This window comes from Desmodus rotundus, chromosome 5 (assembly GCF_022682495.2).
Source record: "Desmodus rotundus isolate HL8 chromosome 5, HLdesRot8A.1, whole genome shotgun sequence".
NCBI lineage: Eukaryota > Metazoa > Chordata > Mammalia > Chiroptera > Phyllostomidae > Desmodus > Desmodus rotundus.
In genome coordinates this window covers 151,493,993-151,521,158 of record NC_071391.1, presented here as the reverse complement: position 1 = coordinate 151,521,158, position 27,166 = coordinate 151,493,993, and the positions used below count along the sequence as shown (strand labels likewise).

General features: G+C 54.0%; 2 protein-coding genes across 2 annotated transcripts in view; both read left to right on the top strand.

The window, feature by feature from the left end:
• Positions 1–3: 3 nt before the first annotated feature.
• FOSL2 (FOS like 2, AP-1 transcription factor subunit) lies at positions 4–22,335 on the top strand. Its single transcript, XM_024552606.4, has 4 exons — positions 4–946; positions 10,780–11,031; positions 15,179–15,286; positions 17,669–22,335. Exons 1-4 carry the CDS (start codon positions 845–847, stop codon positions 18,185–18,187), a joined length of 981 nt encoding a protein of 326 aa, XP_024408374.1. The 5' UTR covers positions 4–844; the 3' UTR covers positions 18,188–22,335.
• Positions 22,336–23,212: 877 nt separating this feature from the next.
• PLB1 (phospholipase B1) overlaps positions 23,213–27,166 on the top strand; it is a 180,108-nt gene continuing 176,154 nt past the window's right edge. Inside the window, exon 1 of the mRNA XM_045189289.3 lies at positions 23,213–23,697. The gene's annotated coding sequence lies outside the window, so the exon portion shown is untranslated. The remainder of the gene's footprint in view (positions 23,698–27,166) is intronic.

Here is a 27,166-nt window from a genome sequence, read left to right as displayed (position 1 = left end):
ACCGAGCAGGAGAATAAAGAGTGTGGAGTTGAACTCGTGCCATTGTAGTGACTCATCTCAGGCACTGCGCGAGGGCTCCGAGCGAACTGCGAGCCAGCGAGCGGCGCTCCGCGCGGAGAGAGGGAGCGAGAGACGCGGACCGGCGTGGCGGGCCGGTCGGGGAGCGGGCGCTGGGCAGGGGTGCAGGTCCGGGCGCCGGAGCCGCGGCACGGGGAGCGGGGCTGCAGCTCTCTCAGCTCGAACCCCACGGGCTGCGGGACAGGCGCAGGCTGCGGCTCCTCCTAGTCAAGTGTCCGAGCCGCTCCGAAACTCCAGCGGCGCGTCGGCCACAGGAAGTTTATTTTCAGCTCCTTTTCTAAAAGGAGGAAATAGAAGTTTCTCCAAGCGGGCAGCCTTTCTTTTCATCTTTTTTTTTTTTTTTTTGCCTTGCCCGAAATCGGGGGCCCGCAGACCTGGCAGGCGTGACTTGCCGGGCTCCCATTCTTTTTTAATTTCCAATTTTTGATTGAGCCGGCAGTCCCGGCTCGGCTCCGGCTGCGCGCGGGGGCGGGAGGGCGCGCGCAGGGGAGGGACCGAGGGACGCGCCGACTTTTTAGAGGGAGGGACTGGGTGGACGACCGGTCCCGCGGCGCTAGTAGGGCAGGAGAGAAGTGCAACGCTCGGCGCTCAGGGGACACTGCTCCCTTGTGTTGTCGCGCCCGCCGCCGTGGGGGACAAGCCGGGAGCAGAGACTAGAACCCAGGCGCGGCCCGCAGAGAGCGAGCGCGCAGCAGCCGGTGCGCGGCCGCGGCGAGGGCGGGGAAAGAAAAACACCCTGTTTCCTCTCGGGCCCCCACCGCGGATCATGTACCAGGATTATCCCGGGAACTTTGACACCTCGTCCCGGGGCAGCAGCGGCTCTCCTGCGCACGCCGAGTCCTACTCTAGCGGCGGCGGCGGCCAGCAGGTAGGTGAGGGCCCCGGGAGCCCCTGGTGGCGCGGGCGGACCCCCTCCTGCCTTCCACTCCCTGTCACTGCCTCTTTTGCTTTCTTTTCCCTTTCTTGGCTTGGCGAGAAAATTCCACGGGCCACCATTGTAAGTTCTGGATTTTCGTCTTATCCTGCCCATCCTCATCACTTTTCTGGTTTTACCACTGGAGCGAGGAGTGGGCTGCAAAGCCAACAAGCGCTTCCTTTCACACTACCTCTCATCCAGACAACGCTACTTGAGCACCAAGCCTGTTACCTCCTCTCCCAGGAATCCTTTGCCCCTTTCCCCCTCTTTCCTTGGTGGACCAAAAAAAAAAAAAAAAAATGTTTGCACCGTCCTCCAGACATCCAGGGACCCTATTCCCACGGGAAAACCCTCTGTTTCTCCACCAATCTTAGTTAATTTCTGAAAGACGTTGGGGACTCGGAAACATGGTTGGCTCCTTCCAAGTACAGTAATCGGGAGTGAGGGTGCGGGTTCCTGCTCAGGGAGTCAGGTGCGAAGGTCAGAAAGGAGGAGGTCAGCTTTGATTGGTTCCCGGTGGCGCCAGTGTGCCCCACTCCCATCCATCTCCTGTTAGGGTCAGAGCAGGAGCCTGCCCTGCTCTCTGAAGAGGCGCCTTGAGGGTCTGGAGGTACCTGGGGCAAGGACGCCTACAGAGAGAAGTGGGGGGGGAAAGAGACTTCGCTTCGGCTCCTGGGCGGTTTAGAAGCAGGAAAACAACTTGTTTCTAAAGCAGCCAGACTGGTTTGCACTGGAGGGGTTGTGTGTGTGATGTGTGTATAAACACCAGAAAGGTGCTTGTGGGGTGCCTGCACAGCCCCCCCACCCCGATGCCCCCAGACCTGTGAGAGCGCTGGCATAACAAAGCCACCACAACCTGAAGCCTGCCGGTCAGGATCTGCGGAGTCTAGCCGGTTTGGCTGCAGCAAGAGTTGCTCTGGTGAGGCCACTGCCTCTGGTAAGGCCACTGCCACTGCCTCTGGGGCCTTAGCCTCTGGAACCCAGCCAGCCAGCCAAAAGGGGCTGGGGTGAGCATCCAGGGACAGATGGACCTCGCCAGAGAATAAAATGGATACATAGTTCTCTTTGGGACCACAGTGATTCCCCATGGCTGGTGAGCCCCCAGCCATCTTCCCCAATGTCCCCCTAAGCACTCCCGGTAGAGAGCCTAGCCTGTGGGTGGGGGGTGCAGTCAGTGCACCCTCAGTAAAGAGCACCACGGTGATGAGTTGAAAATCCTGTCTTGAAAGCGTTTGATATTATTTGCTTCTCAGCCCTGTTAGTGGTTTGTATGGAATCAAAACATCATTAGGCAAGGGGTTGGAGTCACTTATACCCATTCCTTCACTCTCCAATTCAACAGATGCCCAAATGTCCCTCTCCCTCCCAAGTCAGGAAGGGATCTTTTGATTTCTCGTTTGGGCTTTGGCTGCTGTTTCTGTGGCAGTCATCACTGAAATATGACAATCTTGCCACCTGGCTTTGCTCAGACCCTGGGGCCTGGATGGGAAGTCGGACCGGACATCAGCGCCCCGATTGAATAATCTGTGTCACTAGGGCTTTGAGCCCAGGATGTGAGCGGAGGCAATTCCCTGTTTTGGAAGAAAATCAGACAGGAAACCAGTGCTAGGAAGAAGGAAAGAGAACTCAGTCCAGCAGAGTGTAATGGGGCCTCATTACCGAAGCAAAAAGCAGCTGTTGGCTAATTCCTAGCATGCTGTAACACATGAGGATTTTGCAATTAAGACTAACTAGTGCATGGGGTTCTTGAATATACGCCTGCCCCTTGGCCCAGCAGCTTGAGTGAGGTGCCCTTCAAACCAGAGGGACTGACAAGGTAATGCCACTGCAGACACGTTTTTCAGCCCCTCCTCTCCTGGGGGGGAGGTGGGAGGTTCCCATCATCTCTTGCCTTGGAGCAAAGCTGTTCTGTGGTCCTAAGGACTGACTCTTTGAGAGGCTTTTGTTACGTAACAAGTCTGTGCTATGACCCCACCCAATCTCAAGGTAACTTTGTTACATGTTAGATAAAACCTATAACCACTTTTTTTCTCTCAGCTTCCTTTATGGGGAGACTGCTGGCAATTAGAGATGGGCCTTCCTCCTTTCTGGCATCTCAATGGACCAATCACTGTAAACCACTGTTCTCTGGTTTTTCCTTGGGCAAGTGAATATTATTTTTTCCTGATCTCTTTGTTTGTGAGGTCTCCTGTTCCTGATGTTTGTTGCTGTTTATTCAACCCAGAACTTTCCTCTTGAGCTTCATAAAGCTTGATCTTAATATGGTCATGAGGTCCGGTGACTTGGGGGGTGGTGGGGGGGGGGGTGAGGTAACTTTTTGTTAAAACCTCTGCTCTTGTATAGAGCAGGAACTTGAAGCATGAGAAATATTTCCTGTTCCAGTTAGAGTTTGAATCTCAGAGGTTGGTCATTGGTGATTTTGTTTTGTCAGTAATGTTGCACATACCTCCCCCTCCTGGCTTTTTCTTTGTGTTGTTGTTGTTTTCTCTCTCTCCTGACTTTCCTAGGAAAACACCTCCCAGATATAGGCCCTGCCTGGCTGCTTGACTATTACGGTTTCAGGGCCTGGGCATTACGCAATCCAGCCAGTTACACAAACACAGGTCATTTCATAACTTGTTTTCATCAGCTGGGCCCCCTTTTAATGAAAGAAACAAAACAAAACAAAACAAAAACAAGACCCAGAACTTTTCCAAGGCTGCCATTTATCTGTTCCTTAGATAACTTGTGAAAATAAATCAAGGGGGACAGGTCTTTTATGGAATCAGGGAATAGCAGACTACCTCTCTTCTTTAGCAGCCACCCTTCCCAAAAGACAGACGCACACACAGAATTTCCCGGAGTGAACTTTTGCCAACTGTACCAGTCTGGGACATTCCTTGCATCAAAGAACTTTTACCAGAAATGACTGTGATTCCCAAGTCAGCCCTAATCATACCTCTCTAGTGCCCCCTACGGGACATTTGTAGAAGAACCATCTGGGGAATGTATTTTTCCAGCTCCGAAGATTTAACTTGGTGAGTTTTTGGAATTCTTAGGATTTTTTAATTTTGAGTTCAGGACAAATAAATGGCATATATTTAACAGCACTTAACTAGGAACTGCTTGACTTTGAGATGCAATTTAAAAAAATGTTTTCTTTTGTTCTAAATCAGGGGTTGCAACCCGCAGCCCACGGTTCGCATGCAGCCCAGGATGGCTGTGAATGCAGCCCAACACAAAATCGTAATTTACTTAAAACACTGAGATTTTTTTTTTTTTGCGTTAGTGTTTGCATGTTTGATGTGTGGCCCAAGACAACTCTTCTTCTTCCACTGTGGCCCAGAGCTGCCAAAAGTTTGGACACCCTTGTTCTAAATAAACCCTGGTGGAAGAGGAGTGCTTCTTTTTCTTTCCCCAGTTTGATGTCTGTCTGTTCATCAGGCTGCTGGCACGACGTCTTCAGATTCCCAGGGCTTGGTGTGTTTGTGTTCCCAGGAGACTGGGAATTGGTTTGGTGGGCGTGGTCTTCAGAATTGGCGGGAAGGTGGGAGGTATATATCGAGGGTCTGGTGCCCTTTCCTTTTTTTGGCCTTGATCTGACAGATGTCGTAGATTAGGATCAAACAAAATGTCATCCCAGGAATTTGTCTGTTCTGCTGACTCTTGATGGTGGAAGTTAGCGCCACTTTTTCATCAAAGTGAGCGGGGTGAAACAGCAGTCTTGTGTCGTGTGACTGGGGTTGGATTTTCCTTTCCAACCCCCTGCGTGGATTTCCATGGCCTGACTTCTGCCTGCCTTACTCTTCAAGGTGAGTGTAGAGTTAGGAGCCTCGTTTGTTTTTTTTTTTCCTCTTGTCTATCTTAACACAAACATACCAGCACTTAATGCACTCATATCACTGTTGCCCCTTCATAATTGCTGAGACTAAATGTTTGAATGCTGAGAGAACTCGCCAGGTTCAGAAGGGTTTTACAACACCCCTCTTTTGGAATTGCCTTTGGCAAATTCTTTGGAAAATCCTTCCTGCTAACAAATCTTTGTCCTTTGAGGGTAAGTTTGATATTTGGAAATTATCAAGAGATTCGACAAATAAGGAGCCACGTCTGAAATGGAAGGTGTGGGTGGTCCGGCCGGGCCCACGGCAGAGTGGGACCGCGAGTCCTGTTGGGCTCAGCGGCAGGGAGGGCAGGCGCCAGGATAGGGCTCACCAAAGCAGGCGACTTTGTCATCTATACCTTAGGGGTTTTTTTTCCCTCTTTGTTAAACAGGAATAAAAAAATACTGGTTTTGAGAATTCAGGAAGCTGACTTTCTGGTCTGTTCATTGAAAGAAAGAAAGAAAAATGGCATTACTACTTAGTGAATATGTCTCATTCATGTTGCGTATAATATCTTTTGGTGCCACACCATTTCAAAATGATGGCAGCGGCCCTGATTGAGGCAAGTATATCTGTTCCAAAACCCAGTTAGTAATGCTATCCCTCTTCAAGGCACGGGGCTGGAGAGGGAGGATAGGAGTTCTCTTGGCCAGCACTGTCTCACCTGTCACATGGCGGTGACTTGGCCACGCTCACCCTGTCGTGGTTGTAGGGGAGAGGGCATGGGCTTCCCATTGAGTGAAGGTACATCTGAGGATGCGGGGGGGCAGATGGGGCCCAAGGAGGCACAGGGAGAATCCCCTGTATTCTGGAGTGGGGTTTCTGGCCAGAGTGGCTCTGAGAGGACAGAAGTAGGACTCCGAGGGAGTAACTCTGTATCAGCTGCTTTCTTCTGCTCCTTTTTCTCTTCTTCCTGATTTCTTCAGCCTGGCCAATAGGTAAAAAAGGATAGGCTGGTTCTTTCAGGTGAACCGGAAAAAAGAGGAAGTTGAAAGGAGGCGGGTTACCTGAGACAGTGTCCTGTACTGTAAAATTTGGGGAAGTCGTAAGTTATTAGTAACTGTTTCCATTGTGACACGGTGGCTTTCCTCAGGCAGGAATAAAAGGTCAAAGTGATGTTCAGGGCTGAGTCTGTGAAGACTGGTTGAATTCTACATAGAAGGCTTTGGAGAATATCCCGAGTTCAGGAAAAATAGAGAACATTTGAGTCCAACTGGGCCTCACCAGGGAATTCTGGGGCATATGAGGGAACATTTGCACTTACCCTGTCCTCTTCCCCTGGACCGGACTTCGGGGATATTGGAATTTTCCTTTTCCTGTGCTGGGAATCTTAAAAAAGGCGGGGGGTGGGGGGTGGTTCTTAAGAGAAAGAATCCAGTCCCTTCCCAGACGTGCACAATCATACCCGCCTGTCTGTGGAGATGGCACTGGCATTCATGGGGCTCACGGCTTGTGTGGCTCATTCTAGAATCGGTCTGTTGGGAAAACATCTGGCCAAGGGGATAGGCCAAGAACACCGACCCCACTTCCATATCATTTCTGCCCAGCTCAGGAGTCGCCAGGCTAAGGCCTGCCCTCTCCGTGCCTGCAGGCAATGGGTGCCCAAACCCTGCTTCTGAGGCCCTTCTGTGGAAGGCCGTGGTTAGAACCCTCATTTCTGAACCCAGAGCCCTGGTGTAAAGTTCAGAAAGGTCACTTTCCCAAATCAGCAACTGCTGGGCTGCAGAGACCTCCTACCTGACGAAGTCAGGTGTCCCAGGGGCCCTGTGTTCTGAGCTGCCTCTTACAGGCAGTGGGAAGAGGGCATGCATACTTACTGAGCAGCCCGCGGCAGCCTTAAACACAGGGGGCAGCAGAGCAGAGGAGGTTCTGACGCCCAGAGACCCACAGCAAGGCCAGTGAAGGTTTGGATTTCAGCGTCAGGGTCTGAAGATTCATGAGCGAGAGCCCCTCCCTGCCGTGACCCCTTGGGTTAGAGCAATGTGTCAGGTCTGAGTTTTGGCTTCCGTGTTTCCTCTTTGTTCTTCTTCCCCAAACCTGAGCAATGGAGATGCAAATGGTCCTCCAGAATAGGAGTCACCAAACTGTGGCCCACATTTTTTTTATAAATAAGGTTTAATGGAGCCCAGGCCTGCCTCTTTGTTTACATGTTGTCTGGCTGCTTTCACGCTACAATGGCAGGCTTGAGTAGCGGCGACAGAGATGGTATAGCCCACAAAGCCTAAAATATTTACTATCTGGCCTTTTACAGCAAAAGTTTGCCACACTCTCCTCTAAGAGGTCAGTGGGGGCCAGCGTGTCCTTTTATGGGCATTCTTGCCCACCCAGAAATCGGCAGGATGGCACAGTTAAATACAGCGTTTGGAGGCCTTGCCAGGTTGGAATGCCGCCCAGCTGTCCAGCATCTTTGGTCCTGTCCCTAGAAGTGGAGCTTCCAGGGGGGCTGGAGAGCCCCAGCAGAGTCAGGCGAGGTCCTGGGTCACCTCCCCTGCCCCGCACTCACAGCACACACCTGGTACTGCAGCAGGGATCAGACTGCCCTGAGCCTGCCGCTGGGAAGCCTTATCTTAGCTTCTGTTCAGTGTTAACCTGTTTATAGAGGACCATGATTTGTCCCCAGCGTGACATTTGACTGAGTCTTGGGTCTGTTGGCAGAGAGGAATGCCAGGCTGACTTCTGGGACCACAAATTCCTAGCCTCACCTCTCTTACCCCGGTGTCGTCGCTCTGTGAATAATACCTTCACTTAAACTTGTGTGTGTGTCTCAGAGAGACTCCTCTTGGAGACAAAGGCCTCTTTATCAGAGCCCCATTCCCCTCTGGGGATGGGACATTGTTTGCCCTGCCGTTCACAGCCAGTGTGTTATCCAGATGGCTTCACCTCCCTCTCAAACAAGTTGTACACACATTCAGAGGCAGTCATTACCTGCTGTCTTGCTTTTATTGCTGTCTTGTTTTGTCTAGACCAAGCCATTGCTGCAAGGAGTCTGGCTGCTGGCCGGGGAACACTTCTGCAGCCTGCCATCTCAGAGTGAGGGCGCTGGGGGGCCCTGTGAAGGGCCGAGCGGCACCCACTCATTCCTAAGGGATCTCAGTGTCCAAGCCTTGCTTCAGATTTTTTGCTTGCTTTCCCCAGACTGAAACGGGAGCTCATTTGTTGGTTGGAACGAGGAGTGGATTTCTTGGGTGCTCTCCTGAAAGGGAAGCCGACAGAGGCGAAGGGTCCCGTGACCACTGCGCTGGATGCTCAGCTGTTCTTCAGAACCAGAGCCTGACTTGGGGAGAGAAATGGAGTAAAGGCGTGGGGTGCTCCCGGGAGTGGGAAGCTGGGTCCTGCCTGGAGCCACCTCGCGCAGAGGACGATGGTGCATAACGAGGTGGTGGCGGTGGTGGCGGTACCGCCTTCCATTTGTCTGGAGCCGCATTTCTCAACCCTGGCTGCACATTAGAGATCTCCTCAGGTGGTTTTCCTTTCTTTTTTTTAAAATACCTTATCAGAACCGCACCCCAAACCAGTTATTTTAGCACTCTAATGGGGAGGCTGGCTCCAGCACTGGTGTTTTTAAAAAGCTCCTCAGACGATGCTAATGCACAGCCAGGGCTGAGAACCACTAGTGTGCTTTTTTAATAGCCTGTGATTACAGGTAGCTACTAATTTAATCCTCAGGACAGTGTGGGGAGTTTGGTGTTAGTAGTCCCATTTACAGGCGGGGAAACTGAGTCCTCAGTGACCTGCCAAGGCCTCGAACCCAGGCCTCTCGACTCCAACTGCAGCCCCTCCTCACCGCCCGCCCCCACCCTCGCCCCTCACCATCCAGCAGTCAAACGACTGTGTGGGCCTTAGTGCTGCTGCGCATGTTCTCAGGACTCTGCCTCTGCGAAGCCTCACCCTCATTGTCTGTTTTTCCTCCTTGAAGATCATTTCCCAATAGAATCCTTCACCCCCGCCCCCCATACACCTTCTTTTCAGTCAGTTCCTGATAAAAAGCCCAGTTGTCCGTACCTTCTGACATGACACAACCCCTTGCACTGGGCAGCGCTCCTCGAGGAATCCCAGAATTCATTGCACTGTAGCATCACAGAATCCCGGGATGTATCGTAGCGGGTAGCAATCCTCACAGAATTCCCAGAATCCCTTGCGCTGGGTAGCATTCCTCACAGAATTCCCAGAATCCCTTGCGCTGGGTAGCGTTCCTCACGGGATCCCAGAATCCTTTGCGCTGGGTCACTCTCTTCACTGAAGGCCTTTGGCCTGGGGCCCCGAGGCCCTCTGGGTGGTGAGGTAGCCGCGTTCTGCCCCAGACTAGGTCAGGCAGCTGGGAGGGGAGTGAGCGAGGAAGGGTCGCAGGGACCTAGTGTCACCACCAGGGGCAAAGACAGTGGCGGTAGCAGCTGCCATTGCTGCCAATACTTCTAATCCGCGTCGGTGTGACTGTCCAGAACGGGGCGTTGCTGCGGTGTCCATGCGCACGATGGCGGGATTTCATCTGGGGTCACACAGGCCTGTGGGGCCTCCTGGGTGACAGGGAAGGTCTGCAGGGCCCCTTGGCTGTGACGGCCGGATGCTCTGTCTGAGGGTGCTGGGGGCAGGATTCTGGGGGGAAAGGGAAGGAGTGCTCCAGAAGCTTGTGTAGCGAGGGCCCTGTGTGAGAGTGCTGGCCTGTGTCGCGCTAACCTGGGTTTGAATCCTGACCCTGCTGCTTATGAGCAGTGTGGCCCGGGAGAAGTTCCTCTCTTTACGCCCCAATTCCTGCCTCTAGAGTGGAGATAATGGTAGCTCTTGTCTGAGGGGGAGAACGAATGAGTAATCCAGGTAAAGCACTACCATGTGCCTGTCACTTACTAAATGCTCAGTAAGAGTTAGTTATTATTATTTCCTTTATTTTACCCACCAGATTAGAGAAGAAAGGATTTGCAGACTCTTTGTGGGAATAGGAACCTTCTCAGTCTGAGACTTTCGTTCGGGGAGCTTTCCCATGGAAGCTGTAAGGCGTGGGGTCCGTCTTTCCTCCCTCCTTCTCTCACGGTCTAGTAGCTCCCCTGAAGAACCGTGCAGTCCAGCTGCCGAGGAGCATGGCCCAGTCTAGCTTTTGTAGTCTGCCGTCATCTTACATTTGAAGTAGAATGCTTCCTGCAGCGTGGTCTGGGCATAAATGGAGAGGCGGGGGGAGAAAACTCTGAGCTGCCAGCACCGAAGTTTCCCACCGATGCCTCTGCGGACACAGAGAGAGAGCGTAGATAGGTAGAGACACAGCATGTCCGTCCCAAACAAGATCAGGGTGAAGGGCGAGGAGGAGGTCAAGGACAGCAAGGGGAAGTCTGGCAGCAAATGCTACCACCTTTTAGTCTCGCAGGCTGGAGGCCACTGTTTCATGGACCTGATCTCACTGTGATCGCATCATTCTGATCCTGTTTGAAAAGTAACAAAGGCAGGCGCCCTAAGCTTCCTGATGATCTTTGTTGCTCCAAAGCTGTTGGTGTGCGGGTTTCCACAAGGGGTCCTGAGCTGGTGTATTCTGGAGAATAACTGGCAAGTGGCTCTGGGGCTCAGGCGGGAGGCCTGCCCTCCTGCAGATGTGGACACAGCTGGCCTGGAGGGATGCAGTGCGGGCCTGCTGAGTGTGAGCGGCTAAGGACCACATCTGGCCTGGAAGTCACTTGGGATAGGACCACGTTCTCACTAAGCCACCTAGGGATGGAGCCCCCAGGCCTTCATTCATGAAGCCAGTCTGACATGGGGCCCCAGGAATAGTTAAGATTCCCCTGATTCTTGGAGGTGCAGGACTTGTCCAGGGAAGACCACCAGCGTCCTGACCTTGGTGCTCCAGGCACCGACCCTGCTTTCTGCTGGGCTTTGCCTCCTGTCTCTGCTCGTCCTGTTCTATGCAGTATTTCTTGGCTCAATCCAATTTCCTCCTCCTTTCAGAAATTCCGGGTAGATATGCCTGGTTCGGGCAGTGCCTTCATCCCCACCATCAACGCCATCACGACCAGCCAGGACCTGCAGTGGATGGTGCAGCCCACAGTGATCACCTCCATGTCCAACCCGTACACACGCTCGCACCCGTACAGCCCCCTGCCTGGCCTGGCCTCTGTCCCTGGGCATATGGCCCTACCAAGACCTGGCGTGATCAAGACCATCGGCACCACCGTGGGTCGCAGGAGGAGAGATGAGCAGGTAACAGCTCAGATCAGCATAAAAAAGCCACATCGGTGGCTTTCAGGGCCTCATGACACAGTGTGTTTTCTGTAGACTGGTGGGGACCAGGGTCAATGGTCTGGGGCCACTGGAAAGAGGAGGGAACTAGGGGCCAGGAGCACATGACTCTCATCGTTGGAGGCAGAGCTGGAGACCTGAGCTGGTCAGGTCCAGCTCTGTCATCTCACCTGTGTCCCTTAGAACCTCTGAGCCTCAGTGTCCTCAGCTACAGACTGGGGGCTACGGTCCCTGCCAGCCAAGGCTTGTCGCCACTTGAATGCGATCAGGCATGGAAAGCACATTGTAAGTGGTGAGGGGTCAGCAGATGGGAAGGACTGTTAGGACCTGCCTACTGCAGTGTCCTTCTCTGACCCTTGGCAGAGTGGCCACAGGACAAGCAGCCAATAAACTTTGGCTAGGAGCTTATGAGCCCGTAACTGTTTTCCAATATCTGGGACAAACAAGCCACCTAGTAGACGAAGGGTCCCACTCTAGGCCGGTGCCACCCACAGCACTCTACATTCCACCTCGGCGGCCCAGGCCTCCAGCTCCAAGAGGAGCCTGATCCACGTGCCTGGAATGTGTGTTCTAGAAGTGCCGTGACTGGGGTCCTTGGAGCCTGCTCAGCTGATGTCACTGACTGGGGGTAAGGGTGGGAGGTCCGACGTCAGCCTTGTTTTGTCACAGGGCTCCGCTGGGAGGAGTCAGCCTGGTGGGAGGGACACCAGAAGATGGTGGGGCTTGTGCTCTCCCCAGCACCCACCCAACACTCAGAAGGCCCATTGTCTGCATCGACAGTGAGCTAGGGCAGCATCAGGCCCGCTGACTCTAGATAGAGACCTCGGCATCGTGCATGATTCCAGAAGGGAGGGAGTGGGCTGTCAGAGGGAATTTGTCCTTTACAAATGGGCTTCCTTCAGGGAGCCCGGTGCCCAGCTTTACAGTCTCTCACAAGCGGAATTCTCCCTCGTGTGTAAGCAGCTGCTGGGCACCGCCAGGCTCAGGAGAGGGGCTCTGTGGGGCTAGGAGGACACCGAAGCAAGATATGCTGAACCCTCCTCATTCTTTTCTGGGCCTAGCTCACCGCAAATTCAGAAGTTTATATATGGAAGGGATTTTGGAGACCAGTTTTTAAAATTTTCCCTCTGCACCCATTTTACAGATGAGGAAACTGAAGCCCAGAAAGGGGAGGGGCCGTGGCCAGGGTCACACAGTGAGTGAGCAGCAGAGCCAGGGCCGGAATCCACCTCCTTTGACCTCCAGCCCTGTGGTTTTCCCACTGCGCCTAGGGCGTGCCCGAAGACAATCTGTCTGGAAAACTTCCTTCCTTTTTTGAGAGGGGGAGAGAGAGCCAGGAGCATTTTATTTTGCGTCATTGTCAATTAAGAGTTCAGACCATCATCCGGCAGCTTGAAGGAAGCCTGGGCGGTAGGGGAGCACCCTCCACAGGCTCTTTGGTTCCTAGCCATAGGGTCTTTTCCCTGAAGCTTACTTCTGCCTTCCTGACCTGCACCCAGGGGGAGGGGCCAGTACCAGGAGCCAGCCTGGTGCCTCGCTGCCCTCCTCCAGGGCCTGCCCCAAGCCTCTCTCTGAGGCCTGTGGCAGGGAGGGGTGGGTGTGTGTGGCTTGTGGGTGGGTGCACGGTGGTGCTGACACATTTAAGCTGTAACCATGTTGATGGCACCGCCCCTGAACACTTCCTATGCCGACAGCTCCCATGAATTGCCCCAGACCTCACCAGATAGACAAGAGACTTCTAGGCCAATAGGGAGGCCAGAGTGGACTGTGGCCAGCCTTCCATCGGTGGGGGTGAGGGGCTGGCTGGGCCTGCGGGGGAGGCCTGAACCCAGAACAGCAGTGGGGCCTTCAGACCTTCTTGGTAACTCCGTGGGGCTCCGGGTTAGGAGCAGCAAGCACTCATGGCCTCGGCCAAGGGGCCTCATGACCTCAACCAGGCAGATGAGCCCGCACAGCACAGGCGGTCCAGGTCTGTGGACTCTGGTCTCCAGTCCACTTGGGCTCTATCAGGACTCAGGAAAAGCAGCAGAGAGGAGACCTTTGACTTGCATCTTCATTGTAGCACTTTCGAGTTTAGAGAGGGCTGTCATACTGTGTGTCATCTGATCGTCACACTTTGTGGAAGGCAGGGCAGGTCCTATTGGTCCCATTTTGTAAATGGGAAACCTGAGGCCCAGAAGGTTTGGTGGTTGGTTTGGGGCCACACCGAAAGCTCTCAGCAGAGAGAATGTGGGGCCTCTGGCTCTCCGGGGGAAACGGAGGGTCCCAGAGGCTGGGACAGAGTTGGGACTTGGTGGGGGGAGTGGAGCCAGGACTGGACTGTGAGATCAGGTTTTCGGAAGGAGCCTGTGGGACCACAGGGATGTCACCTGCTGGGCTGCTCGGTGTGTCCCAGTGGGAGGCCGCTGCAGGGCATGAGAATCACAGTGAGGGAGAGGCTGGTGAGAGAGAGGAGCTGGGCCTGGTTCTTCATCTCAGTGAGGTGGGGGCAGTGGAAGAGGTGAGGGAGCCTGGTCAGGATGTCCTGGGAGTGAAGGCGGTCCCTGGGGCCGACACAGATGGTGGGTGCACAGCCCCACGGAACCCTGGGAGTCAGGGACCTGACTACCAGGAAGCCCTGGAGGTCTCCCAAGCCTGCCTGGCTTCCCGCCTCCCTCCAGGCCCCACACCTTGACTGCTGGGGCTGGACCTGAAAGCTGGGAAGGTGGGTGAGCTTGTGTGCACTCGGGTAGCCTTGGAGAGACTTCGTGTCTGAGCGGTCAGTGGTCAACTGGCACATTTTCACGCCAGGGTTCATGGGATGTAGGTACAGGGCTCTGGCCCGCGGGGCTGCAGGCGACCTCAGTGTAGACGGGGATGGGCTTGTCCTCCCTGAGGCTGTGCCGTGCTTTCCTGTTCAGGACACCACAGCAACATTCCCAGGGACGCCAACATGGGCCCGCCAAGGGAGCAGCTCCCTCCCCACAGGGTGGCCAGGAGCATCTCTCGGTGGGACAGCGTCTCTGGTCGCCTCCAAGAGTGGCTTTGGCTTTCATGCCCAAGGGTTCCTAGAGTGTAGGACCCAGGTCTTACTCCCCTCAGAGTCTCCCAAGCCCCCACCAGTGCACTTAGCACATGGCTGTGCCATTGGTGTCTGGTAGCTGAATGGGATGGTCTTTCCTTTTGAGTTGCTTTCTGCCGTGGCCTACAGCCAACTCCTGTGTCACCTCTGCCTGCAAGGGGCATTGGGTCACTTCCTAGAAGTGCTGTGTAAACCGAGCATCAGCACTGCTTAGTGGAGCCGAGTTCTTGCCCTGTGACATGAGTCAGGCCCCTAACCGGCCTTGTTGTAAGAAGCTGGATTGTAAGCTTTGCAGGGGATTTTTGTTCATTCGGTTCTCTGATAAATCTTGAACCCCACAAACTGTGCCTGGCATGTAGAAGGTGCTAGTTTGCTGAATGAGCAGATGTGGTGGGCAGCAGCAGTTAACGTGCCCAAGGGCTCTCTCTCCTTTGGCGTGTCCTGCCCAGCCTAGCACTGTGCCAGGACACTGCCGGGTCCTGGGCTTGAACCGTGAGCGGCTGGCACTGCAGGGCTGGCAGAGGAAGTTGGAAGTTGGGTGGCATCCTTGACCCCCCTCCCTCTGGCAACAGAACACCCCCCACCCCACCCCGGGTGGTTCTTGTTCTGGGCCCAACTACTTAGCCAAATGGGGATAATGAGGCTTGCCCAGCAGGCTGCGTGATGAGGAGGAGTCATTAGCCCAGGTGTGGAAGAAGCTGCTTTAGTGGGTGGGGCCAGGCCCGGCTGGCACGAGGGGACTCGGGGCTGACATGACGAATGCTGAAGCCATGATGCCTGGGCCGGTGTGTCCCTCCCCCATTGCTGCCCTGTTCTCCCTTCAGGCATGGGTAGTATCAGCTGCAAGTGTCCCCCCAAGTGGGCAGACAGCAGCGAGCTGCGTGTGCAGGGACCTCTGAGCCTGGCCAGGCTCCTCCTGCCTTCCTGCCTCCCTCCCCTCCCCAGTCCCAGACGGGCTTCCTGCCCTACTTTAAATGCAGCTGAAAACACAAAAAGCTGGTGAAGCATTTACTGAACCTCATCGTGATCCTCTGCCCTGGCCTCTAGCTGTCCCCTGAAGAGGAGGAGAAGCGTCGAATCCGGAGGGAAAGGAACAAGCTGGCTGCAGCCAAGTGCAGGAACCGACGTCGGGAGCTGACGGAGAAGCTGCAGGCGGTGAGGAGATCTGTGTGGGGTGGGGACACTTCTCGGGGGGCCCAAGCAAGAGCCCCAGGGCCCCTGGCCCGTCCACCTTCTCCTTTCCCACTAGTGGCCTATAGCTGAGGCAGTAGAGATACACATACCTTCCCTTGAGCACGTGGGACAGCATTGGCCTGGTTAAAGTAAAGAAGGGGACGGAGGCAGCTGGCCTTTGTCACCAGCCTCTACACAGAGGGGAGAGCTGGACAACCTCATGGGGCCCAGTGCCCTTTTCACTCAGTGCCTGTGCTGCCCCTGCTCTCAGACCTGCTGGGGCCCGGGTGAGGGATGGCAAGCAGTGCTGGCAGTGCCAGGCCCAGGAGCCACGGCAGGCCGAGACCTGCCCCTCCAGGGCTGCTTCCCAAGGTTCCAGCCGCCCTCCTGCCTACCACCGGCAGGAGTGGCCCAGCCGAGCTTCAGGGGCCTAGTTTGGGCAGGGGAGGACCTGCTCTCTGGGCTCCTTCATCTCATAGGGGACTTGGTGCCCTCTGGGTCTCACAGCGATGGGTCACATGTCAGCCCACAGGTGCTCTCTTGGGGTTTTCTCAGAGCCTTCTTGGGCAGGAGGATTCTCTGCCTCAGCTCTGAGCCCGAATCTGTGGCCTTGGTACCTCATTCTGCACTTGTGAGTCACTCTTCCCTGCTGCCTCGTGGCCCACACCTGGGGGCCCATGCCTCTGCCCGAATGTTTGAGCTTCCAATGCCACGTAACTCCCTCCAGAGCCCAGTTCTGCAGGATGGGCCATCGCACGAGTGAAGGAAGCCCAGAGCTGGGACCGGCTCTCCTGGGTAGAGGGTCTTTAAAGGAGGAGGTGAGGGAGACTCTGTTGGTGGTCCTTACAGTGAGCAACCAGCATGAGGCTTCTGAGATCACAGACTACCTGGCACATCCCGTCACTTCTTTTATTGAATCCTCTCAGGCCCCGGTCCTCTGCCTCAGCTTCCTTTTGTCCAGCCTGGGCCCCTCGAGCTTGGGTCTCGCAGGTGCGCTGCATGAACTCTGCGCTGCCCGTCCTAGTGTCCCGTGGGGGTGTTAGTTAAAAGCGGGGAGGGGGAGTGGGAGTTCTCTGCCACCAGGTGAGGCGGATCCATTTATGGTCAGCACTCGATGGGGAGACTCCCCCAGGAGAGCCCTCTTCACTGCCAACCTTTCAAGGAGCCAGGCCCTCTGGGTCTACCCTGGGCGCTCCTTACCGCCAGCCCCAGAATAGCCCGCCCTCCGTGGCCCCTCTGCTTTCCTCCCCTCCCTCCCCACGAAGCCTCACACCCTACTCCCCCGCCTCCCCACCCCCAGCCCAGCCACGCAGGCCCCTGAGCCACATCCTCCACAGGAAACCTCTCATAAGCTCATGACGCTCATCAGACCCTTGAGATGGATGGAAACTTTTTTTCACTCCGAAATAGGCTGCACTCCACGTAGTGAAGCTCTGGCCCCACAGTGGCTCAGGCCTGAACGGGAACCTGTGTTAGGGAAAAAGTGGGGAGGAGGAGGCTGGTGGCACATACCTTCTCGCCTTCCATGACTGCCCCACCACGTGCGTGCGTGCGCTGCCTCTCTGGCTTTGTGTGAAAGCCAGAGCTGAGGTCGTGCCGTTGGGCCCTACTGTCCTCACAGGCTCGCTCAGGCCACCAGGCTCCTCAGCCGTTAAGCCCAGGGGCCGAGCTGAACGCTCTGCAGGGTTCTCTGAGTCCCAAAACACATGCTGTGGAAATCAGAGTGCAGAAGGGAAGAGGGGCTGTGATGACCCGACTGGGGCTGGCTGAATACGGCCTACGAGCCAGGCCGTGTTGGAGGCTCACGTGTCTAGATGGTCTCCGCCACCGTGCAGCTTGCAGTTCAGGGTGTCTATCCCCAGACAGGCCCTGGAGCCAGGTCACTGAGGTCACATCTGAGGTCAGCAGACTACCCACCTGTTGGCTCTGTGACTTCGGGCAAATTACTACACTTCTCTGAACCTGTTTCCTTATCTGCAAAATGGGTGGATGATAATACCCGCTTCAAAAAACTGCTAGAGGATTGACTGAGATAAGGCCCTGAAGTGCTTATCACCGCACCTGGCACAAAGTAAGCGCTCGGCCGTGGCAGCCACAGTGGTCACTTCACCTTTCCTCCAGGCCACCCGGCCTCCTTTCTCAGTCTGGAGCTTCGTCTATCAAAGGAATCGGGAGCCTCCAGATGACTCACAACCAGTGGGGTTTGTGGCCGGGCATGAACTGGCCATTTTTGCCATCGGTCCCCTGAAGACATTGCTGAATTTCCCCTTCTCGTCGGATTTGAACCACCACCACCACCACCACCCACTCCAAGCAGGTCCCTGGCAGGTTGCTGTCCCTTACATGCCTCTGTTTCTCCCACAGGAGACGGAGGAACTGGAGGAGGAAAAGTCAGGCCTGCAGAAGGAGATCGCCGAGCTGCAGAAGGAGAAGGAGAAGCTGGAGTTCATGCTGGTGGCCCATGGGCCCGTGTGCAAGATCAGCCCCGAGGAGCGCCGATCGCCCCCAGCCCCCGGGCTGCAGCCTCTGCGCAGTGGGGGTGGTGGTGTGGGCGCCGTGGTGGTGAAGCAGGAGCCCCTGGAAGAGGACAGCCCCTCGCCCTCATCGGCGGGGCTGGACAAGGCCCAGCGCTCTGTCATCAAGCCCATCAGCATTGCGGGGAGCTTCTATGGGGAGGAGCCCCTGCACACCCCCATCGTGGTGACCTCCACGCCTGCCATCACTCCGGGTACCTCGAACCTCGTCTTCACCTACCCCAGCGTCCTGGAGCAGGAGTCGCCAGCGTCGCCCTCCGAGTCCTGCTCCAAGGCTCACCGCAGAAGCAGTAGCAGTGGGGACCAGTCTTCAGACTCCTTGAACTCCCCAACTCTGCTGGCTCTGTAACCCAGCTGCCAGGGGCTCCTCGTCCTGCCTCCTTCCCAGGGACCAGCACCTTCGAGAGCTCCAGGGCTGCGAGGGCACGAGGGGGATTCTGCTGGAGAGCTGCTGGCTCTGCGGAGACCTAGGTGGGATTTGGCAGTGAGGCACTGGAGGGCTGGGATGATCTCTCTCGAAGTCATGAAAACTCCTCCCTCGTTCGTCTTGCAAAGCCAATCCTGTTTCTTGAAAACCTCGGAGAACTTAGTTTAGTGGACTTGGGCATCCCTGGCTTCTAAAGAGCCCGAAGCCGGTGCGGACCACTCCTGTCCCCTTGTTACGAAACGTCTCCGGAGTGATGGTATCATTCCCTGCCCCACCAAGCATGCGCGGTGCCTTTGATTTCACCTTCCCTCCAACTGCCCCTTCCATCCCCCAGTGTCAATTTCACTTCCTCTTGGTTTTTATGAAATTTGCCATGACATTTCATCTGGGTGGTCTGAACATGAAAACTCTCCATTTCTGGAGATGGGGCGGCCGGTGGCCCCTTGCTGGGGCTGACTTGTCCGGGAGGGGACAGTCAATGTGCAATACAGAACCTTCCCTCTCCTGGCACCGCCCGCTCCACTCCACTCCATCTCCAGAAGCACCCACAGAGCTCCCGGCCGGAGCTCTCCAGGAGACACTGCCATCTCTGGGAGGTGCAGAGAGAGGACCTTTCCTCCCCCATCCTCGGAGACCGCTCTTGGAGGAGCAGCTTGGCCAGAAGACAGGGTGTGAGTGAGACAGCCGGGGCACAGGTTGTGTTTGCCAAACACCTAATTAACAGGCCAGGAATAGTGCCAACAAGCCACACGGTGTTCCAGCCGGCTTCCCTTCACCTGGAGTCTTGAGCGGGACGTCTCCTGTAATTACTGCCTCGCCATTCTATCCGGGACCCTTCTCTCCAGACCAGGGAGGTGTCCCTCCCTAAGAACCACACAGCACTCCACTGTCCCTGCCAGCCCCGCCCTCCCCCACCCTTGCTCTCAGGGTGACGCCACCCACAGAGATTTAATGAGCGTGAGCCTGGACCCTCCCCAGGTTGCTGCCAGGTGGCCCCTCCCCAAGCTTCTAAGGCACCTTTGCTGTGGATGGGAAGGTGGAGGAGGGAGGCCCACGGAGTGGGATTCACCTCACACCAGCCCTGGTACCTGGCTTGCCCTTTCCTGGCTGCGCACCTCTCTGAAGTGCCCATTGCCAACTGGTGGATCAAGTGCTTTCTCTTTATACTCCGTAACCTCCTCGGCCCAGTATGCTCTGTGGGCCCAGCAGCTGGCCCGGAGCTGTTCCTACGGCTCTCGGCTTATCCACCATTCCTGGGGCTGCTGAAATGGGAGCTGAGATGTGATGTTTCCAGCTGTCCCCTCCCCACAGGGGGAGGGTGGGGAAGAGCTCCTCCTGGCCCCAAACAGCAGAGCTCAGCAGAGCTCAGCAGAGCTCAGCACAGCCCTTGCCTACCACCCCTGTGAGCCTGTTCCTCTCCAGGCCCAGCTCCTCCAATCCTCCAGAGTCGGCCTGCGCTGGGAGAGTGCTCTGTTGGGATTCAGCTCTGGAGACTGTTGTATGATAATGGAAAACTCTAGCTGTTGTTTAAATCAAACCCAGTGGGAGCTAAGGGAGAGAGCAGTGACTGCTTCAAGCTCACCTGTTCTTTTCACACCGAGGCCTCTGCGCTGCTCCCTGATCAATGCCCGCGGGCTCCACATCACGCACGAGACACAGAATGCAACGGCCTGTGCTTAAAGCACACCGCCACTGTGACTGGGAGTGACGTGTGGAAGGAGAGGTGATTAAAAGAAAAAAAAGGGATTTTGTCCCAAAGTACTCTTTAAATGTCATTTCCTACATTCCTCGGCTGTGATGCTGCCTTCCCAGTTTTCCAGCGGTTCTGGGAGAGGCGTGCCTGATAAGAATGGGCAGGTGGGTTTCTGGCTTCAGGTTAATCCAAGAAGCAGAAGTCAGCCAGGAGTGGCAGGAGATGGGCAAAGAAAACTGGGGTGCTCTCAGCTCTGAAGAGCTTAATCATCTCAAGCGGTGTTTGTGGCCAAGTGGGAACTATTTGCATATATGTATGTATGTTAAGTAAAGCTGCTGCCTGCTGTCTCATTTCTAAAAGCCCCTTTGTGCCCTAGTTTGCATGGCACTGATTCCAAGGCAGGGCACAATTTGCCACTTGGGGCCAGGCTGGTCATTTCCTGTGACAGAGTTGGCTTTAGTTTGGACTTCAGGCCGTGTTGGCTTTGGGACCAGCAGAAGGCAACAAACACCCCAGCCACCTCGGAGGCCTTTAGGGGCCTCCCAGCAGCGTTCCCATTTGGGACCCTCTGGCTCTGTCCTAGGAGGTGGTAGGAGGTTATTTGGGGAAGGCCGGCTGTTAACACCCAAGTCGCAAGCATGTCCTTAGTTACTTGCTCTGGCTTGCTCTCTTGAGTTTGTGTGCACACCCCCCACCCCTCGCTCTCGAATCACCAGGCCTGCTGCTTCTCCCTCCGTGACTCCAGCTAAGGGAACAGCTGCTGTGGGGGGGCTTTGCACTTGGCTGGGAACCGCTGTGCTTCCCCTGTGACCCTAGCCGTGAGGCAGCTGGGGTGGACTCCAGCTGGGCTGCGGGCAGCTCTGGGACAGCATAGGGCAGGCACTCCTTGACAAGCTAGTGTGAAATGCACTCTTGGCCACCTGGTGGCCTCTCTGGGAGCAGACCTCTTCCTGGCCAGGTGGAGGAGGACAGCTGCCGACACAGGAAAGAGAGGGGGTCCCAGGTGAAGCTTAGGACATTGCTAGAGCCAGCTCTGAGCAGAGAACACACTGGGGAGGTTTACAGAAAGAAGAAAAATTGTTCTGCCTGTGGAAAAGGCCGGGTGTGTCCACCGTGGCCAGTTGCACAGGCTTCTCAAAGCCGAGCGCCATCAGAAGCTGCTGCTTCCCTTCCTCAGGCTTTGGGGAAAGGCGTTTCCTCTCTGCTCCCACTTGGCTCCAAGTGTAAGGGTGGGCTCAACGCCACACATAGCATTGGGACCTCTCTCCCCTGTCCTTGACGGACCATCAGTGCTCCTTGCAACCTCACCATGTAACTTTCAGGTTGATTTCCTTCCTGATCAGATAGCTATGTGGCCCCTTTAAGAAGGAAAAGAATAAGCACCTACTATGTGCCAGGCACTGTGTTAGGCACTTTTATATACACCCTCTTTAGGATGAGACTAAGGGAAGAGGGCATCCCTTACTAAAGGTCCCCCCAAACATGGATAAACAAAAACTTGGTGGTGAGAAGGTCTGTCTGCAAAAATCCAAGGCAAGGTTGTCTTCAGTCTGAGGTTGGTTCTCAAAGAGCCATCCCCTACAACACCCTTCCACCTCCAGATTTCTTTTCTCTCTACCCCATGATGTACTCCTTTGCCCTCCTCCGATGGTCGGGGGTGGGAGGTAACCTGAGTCCTTGTAGAATTTGTGGACCAATAGGACATGTGGTGTGTGTAACTGTCTTTTAAAAATGTAAGTAAAGGGGTCTTGCTACTTTCTGCTTGTTGAGTCTTTGGCATTCATCTTAAAAGCCAGCATCTCACTATTTATTGACAGGTTGGGGTGTGTGTGTGCGTGTGTGTGTGTGCATTTCCAGGTGTGCCCGTGTCCTGCAGCTCTTAAAAAGAAGCCCAGTCATCCCACCACTAATTTGACATCTTCTCATGCTTGTAGTGTTTTGGCCGAACATCAACAAAGGGTTTTAATTTTCCAGTTTCAGGAGGGGCTGGGTCGAATTTTGAGAAGGGTCTGGGAAGGGGAGGGGGAGAAGAAATTGATGTTTATTTTATTATTTATTTTAAATGTTTACATCTTTGTGTTGTACCAAGCCTGAATAGAAACAGATAGCATTAAAGTACTCAGTTCCTCTCTCCCTCTCTTTTCTTCCTTATTTTTTTTTAAAAATTTAGGCTAATGATGCTTTTTTGTTCCTAAAATGATATGTGAGTTGTGCTGTATAAACTGTGTAAAAAGGTTCTGTTTTTAAAGGTGGATCGTCATTCCCCTGGAGACGGGGGTCCCCAAGAAGTCTGCATTGGAAGAGAACGTAACAAAAGATCCTGCCCTGTTCCTTAAAACCTATTTTGTCTGTATGATTAAAAAGTTTATTCTAGTTATTTTAGTTTGTGGTTACTTGGTGTCAAAGAAGAAAATAGTCACCTTTGTATGAAGAGTAGCTGTTGGGGGTCCTTGCTGCCGTGGGAGATGTACATAGAGTGTTTCGGTGTGTAGTGGAAAGTGAAGGCGTTGTGCATCTGTATCTGAGACAAGTCAGTGATGTAGAGTGAAGTCTGCTGTGAGATCCCAGAGGCCAACAACTGGGGTTCCTACAGCCCGATGGGGAATTTAACTACCTTCCTGAGCATCTTCTCTCTTTCTTTTTTATTTTTATTTTTAAATATTGGTGAAATGGACCCATGGGAAAGGCTTTTAAATAGGCCTCTGCAGGCAGGACCGTGAGCTCAGAAGTTTTTGTGTAATTGTGCAAATCGAGTAGCCCTGCTCCGAGGCATCCCTGGCGGTTCCCTCGTTCCGTGTCACTGTACTGCAAGCCTGCGGGGTTTGCACTAGGAAAGCTTGTTAGAAAAAGCTGCTGCTATGGAAGAAAGGACGTGTTGAGACTTGTTTTTCCTTTGCTTTTTTTTTTTTGTTAGCTTTTCCACTTTGAGTAGCATTTTGTAGAATAAAATGAATTAAGACTGAAGAGCTTCTTATGGTTGGTTTATTCCATCTTTTCTTCTCATCTCTCCTGTCACTTTTCCTTCTAGCCTTTTCTACCTTTGGCTTTCTGGGCAGAGTTGGTGTCTCTGGCGGGTGAGGGTGCAGGGAATGGTTTGCCTGCCGCCCCTTTCTGCAAACCCATGAGCTGGGCCCCTGGGAGGGGCTTAGAGCTGTCCCAACTCCTCTCGTGCCTTCTTCCTCCCAGTCCTGTTCCCTACTCTCAGGGCCTGATTCTCAGCCAGCTGCCAACTACCACCAACCTGTGAGCCAACAAAAGTTCAAGGTGCTGTCCCTTCCTGGGGGTATTTTGTTTTAACAGGTTGTCTCTGGAAGCCCAAGAATCTTCAAAGAACCAATAAAGGTATCACTCAAATGGTCCAGGTGGTCAAAGGAGATTATGCCTAGGAAAGAACCCTGAAAACGAAGAAGGCGTGCAAATAAGTAGACAATCACATCCCCAGATTTCCTTTCTGGATAAACACAGGTTGCTAGGTGTAGAACACGCAGAAGTACCAGCCAGCCCCCATTGTCCTGTCAACCAGGAAACCCGGGGTAAACGGGATATTCTGAGTGTGCTTGCCTTGTGTAAGTGGTAGGGAGGCACACCTGTCATTAGTTAATGCTCCTTCGTGGTTGGCAGCTGGCTGAGATTAGCCCCCGGCCTGACACCACTTGCTCCAGATCTGTTCGCACAAGCTCAGCGGGCTCGGAGTTCGGGCCTCATCCTCTGGGAGACCCAAGGACTCCTGTGCTAGACCGTGAGTCAGAGGGGCCCTGACTGCTAGGCTTCCCCCACTGCTCACTGGCTGCTGAGGTTGGGAGAAAGCCATTTAACCTCTCTGTGCCTTAGTTTTCTTGTCTATTAAGGGGGAGGGTAACGATGGCATCAGAAGCACCCACATTGGAAGGGTTACAATATCTCCTCCTGTCCCTTTTGAGGTCCTGGAGCAGTAGGGGACAGGGTACTCAGAAGTCTCAGCCCGGGCCCCTCCTAGTGACCACTTCCGCCTGAGAGACGACACAGAAAAGAGTCTGGTGTGTCTCAGTGGTACCTGTGCTTTCCTAAGCAACTCCCGTGCCTCCCTGTGGTGTAAGTGTCCGGGAGGCAGGTGCCCGTGCTGTTCGCCCTGGCCTCCGTGAGCCCGGGGGTCTCTGCTGTGCAGAGAAGCCGGTATTCCTGTGTCTGCTCTTGCCTCTCGTGCTGAGGCACTCCCACAACATTTTCCACCTTCCAGTAACACTTCGAAATCTGCTTTGTCTGAATTCCCACCTCTTCAACCCCGCAGCAGCTGGAGCGAGGTCGATGATCACCAGGTGCTGATTAGATCGAGGTATAAGCAGCCCTGCTTTCCGCAGCTGTTTGTGCCTTAAAGGCAACTAGACAGCTCTTTAGTCTTTTCTTGAGAAAAAACAATAAAGGGCCACCTTTGCTGGGCTCGCAAACCTAACCGGCTCCAACAGGAACTTTTGCAGCCACCTCTCAGTCTGAGCTGTCATGGTTCAAGCCCGTTCAGGAACCTGGGCTGGTGGCAAACTCTGTTGATTACGTTTCCAACAGAGTTGGAGTTTCAGAGGTTACGCAGAATCCAGTCCCTCAGGAAAGAGGTCTTGGTAAGGGATTCCCAGGACTCTCCGTTTTTGCTGAGCCTAGGGGACCCCCAGTGAACACAGCTTTGTCACCAGGCTGTCTTTGTTCCTTGCACTGCCACCACGTAAGGGGAAAGGAAATTGCTCCTGGAGTTGGTGTTTTCCAAGACATTCGTCTCTTGGGCGACTGAATGCGATGATGTATATGAAGGCGTGTAAAAAGGGGTGAGGTGCTAAAAAACGAGGAAGCTTAGGTGGTTAAACCCGACAGACCGTGGTTATAAAGCTGACTGATGCAACTTGATTATAGTACAGCCCTTGGGCTCTGGGTTCCAGAGCCACATGTGGAACGGTAGGGTGTGATTTCCCTTCGGGCTCTGCGTGTCTGAAGGATGGATGGGGAACTTATACGTGGGCAGCCCAGCCTCTGCTCCGGGTCAGCTGCACGCCGGCCTGGACGCTCCTCTGACACCTGCCCTTGCTCTCACTGACAGAGTGCATGCCTCCTCCGACAAGAAGACAGAAGGACAGTTTCCTGAGAAGCCGTGAGCGCTCAGGACAAGTCCACTCACCCTTCTTTACATGTAGCCAGCCTTAGCCCTTGCAGAGTCTGCCCGCTGTGGAGAGGAACTGGAGCCCACGACTCTGCCTTTTGGCCCAGATCCTCCTCCTCCCTCTTCACTGGGCCCTGGTGGACAGATGGCCCAGCAAAGCTGTGGGGCGTCCATCTGTCCGCAGTCTGCGAGTTGTCTCTGGAAAGTTCCACTTGTTTAAAGGAAGAATAATGAAAACCTGCTTCAGGCTCCACCTCTGGAACTAGAAAGTCCTTAATCGCACTGAACACCTCCCCAAGGCCTTGTGGCAGCCAGAGGAGAAAACAAACCAAAATACAAATACTCAGCAGTGGTTGGCCTGGTTGGGGATAGGTTCAGCGAGGTGCGTCTGAGGACACCTGGAGAACGTGGCCCTACTCGTACCTGGGGGACCCATTCTTTATCCGAAGGCGGAGTTCAGGGGACTGTGGGGCCTTAGATCTGGGAGCTCTTCTGCAATGCAGTACTGCCTTGTCCTGCCGGGCATCTAGAAAGTGCTCGGTGTTATTTAGGTGATATGTATTTTTTTTATTGAGGTGAAATTCACATAAGAGTAATGATTTTAAAGTGAAAAATACGGTGACATTTAGTACTGCATTCACGGTGTTGTACAGCCACCACCTCTACCTAGTTCCAGAACATTTTCATCACCCCAGAAGGAAACCCTGACCCATGAAGCAGGCACTCACTCCCCTTCCCTTCCCCCTTCCCCAAGTCCCTGGCAACCACCGACAGACACTTAGGTAGTATTTTTGAGGATCCGGCAGTTCTATTTTCTGAACTAAAAACAATCATGAAATGTTAGCATGGAAAATAAACTAATGGCTAGGAATAGCAATACAGTTGCTCCTTATTTTAGTGCTGCGTAGATTTCATACGCCTTCACATTTGTGGTCTCATTCAGAAGCATAAGAGACAAATGTTGCTGAGCGTGCTGGCAATTATCAGCTCTGGGAGAAATTCCTTTTCCCTTACGCAGCGGCGTGTCTGGTACCCTGGCAGCTACAGTCACCACCTCGATCCGCTGCGTGAGGCCTGTGTTTGTTTCTCCAATAAAGATGGAATAACCCTGAAAAGACAGACGTTGTTCACGGATGAAAACAGACACCTTTTTTCACATTGCAAACACAGAACTGCATTTAAATTAATTTTTAAAATGAATGTGTAGACAAAGATCATCACCATCATATTCTTATGGTTTTGGGGGTGTGTGTGGAAATAGCTCATTCATTCAAAAATGTTTTTGTGTCCCTGCTAAGCACACAACACCCTGTAAGGTACTATGGGGGACACAGTTGTATAAGACACTATTTATGTAAGTGTTATTTATATAAAGGTGTCTCTGCTTCACAGTCAGATGTTTTCATTTAAAATATCAATTAGGTACACACCAGAAGCTTCCCTCCAGGAGCTCACAATCTGATAGGAGTGGAAGTACTGAGAAGAAAGACATTTACGGTAGAAGGCGGTGCGTGCTCTGGCCTGAGGCAGGTTTGGGGGGGTTGGAGGAGATTCCACGGTGGCAGGGGCCCTGGGCTGGAAGAGGAGCAGACGTCTGTATGAGATAGGGCAGAGAGCGAGCAGGCTGGGGAGGGGACAGTTTGCGCAAAGACCTGGTGGGAGAGGAAAGTGTGGAGCACCTTTGGGGACCAGGAAGGAGCCCCAGTGTCTGGTGCCTGGGCTGATTTTAGGGGATGTGGAAGTATAACCTGAGATTGTGGGGGGCTTCACGACAGGCCTGAATCTTTCCGTCAGCTGGTTGTTCAGCTCAACACAGTACCTGTTTGTGCCAGGCCTTGTCTTCCTGCCTGAGAGACAGCGTGGACACGCATGCACACACGCACACACACACACATGCGCGTGCACACACACTACCTGCCATCTGCTCAGGGGGTGAGATCGGTTAATTCCAAGTGCACTGAGGCTCTCAGAGAAGATTGTAATAAGGTGTTGCGGAGAAAATAAAGGGGCTCTATGGAAAATAACCGCAGGGTGATCTGAAAATAAAGTCCCAACTGGACAGCTCATGCTGTGTAGTCCCGCCTCA

Coding starts and splice junctions, on each gene's coding strand:
- FOSL2 (XM_024552606.4), top strand. CDS start 845: ATGTACCAGGATTATCCCGGGAACTTTGACACCTCGTCCCGGGGCAGC. Junction 947..10,779: donor GCGGCGGCGGCGGCCAGCAG/GTAGGTGAGGGC, acceptor TCCTCCTTTCAG/AAATTCCGGGTAGATATGCC. Junction 11,032..15,178: donor GCAGGAGGAGAGATGAGCAG/GTAACAGCTCAG, acceptor CCTGGCCTCTAG/CTGTCCCCTGAAGAGGAGGA.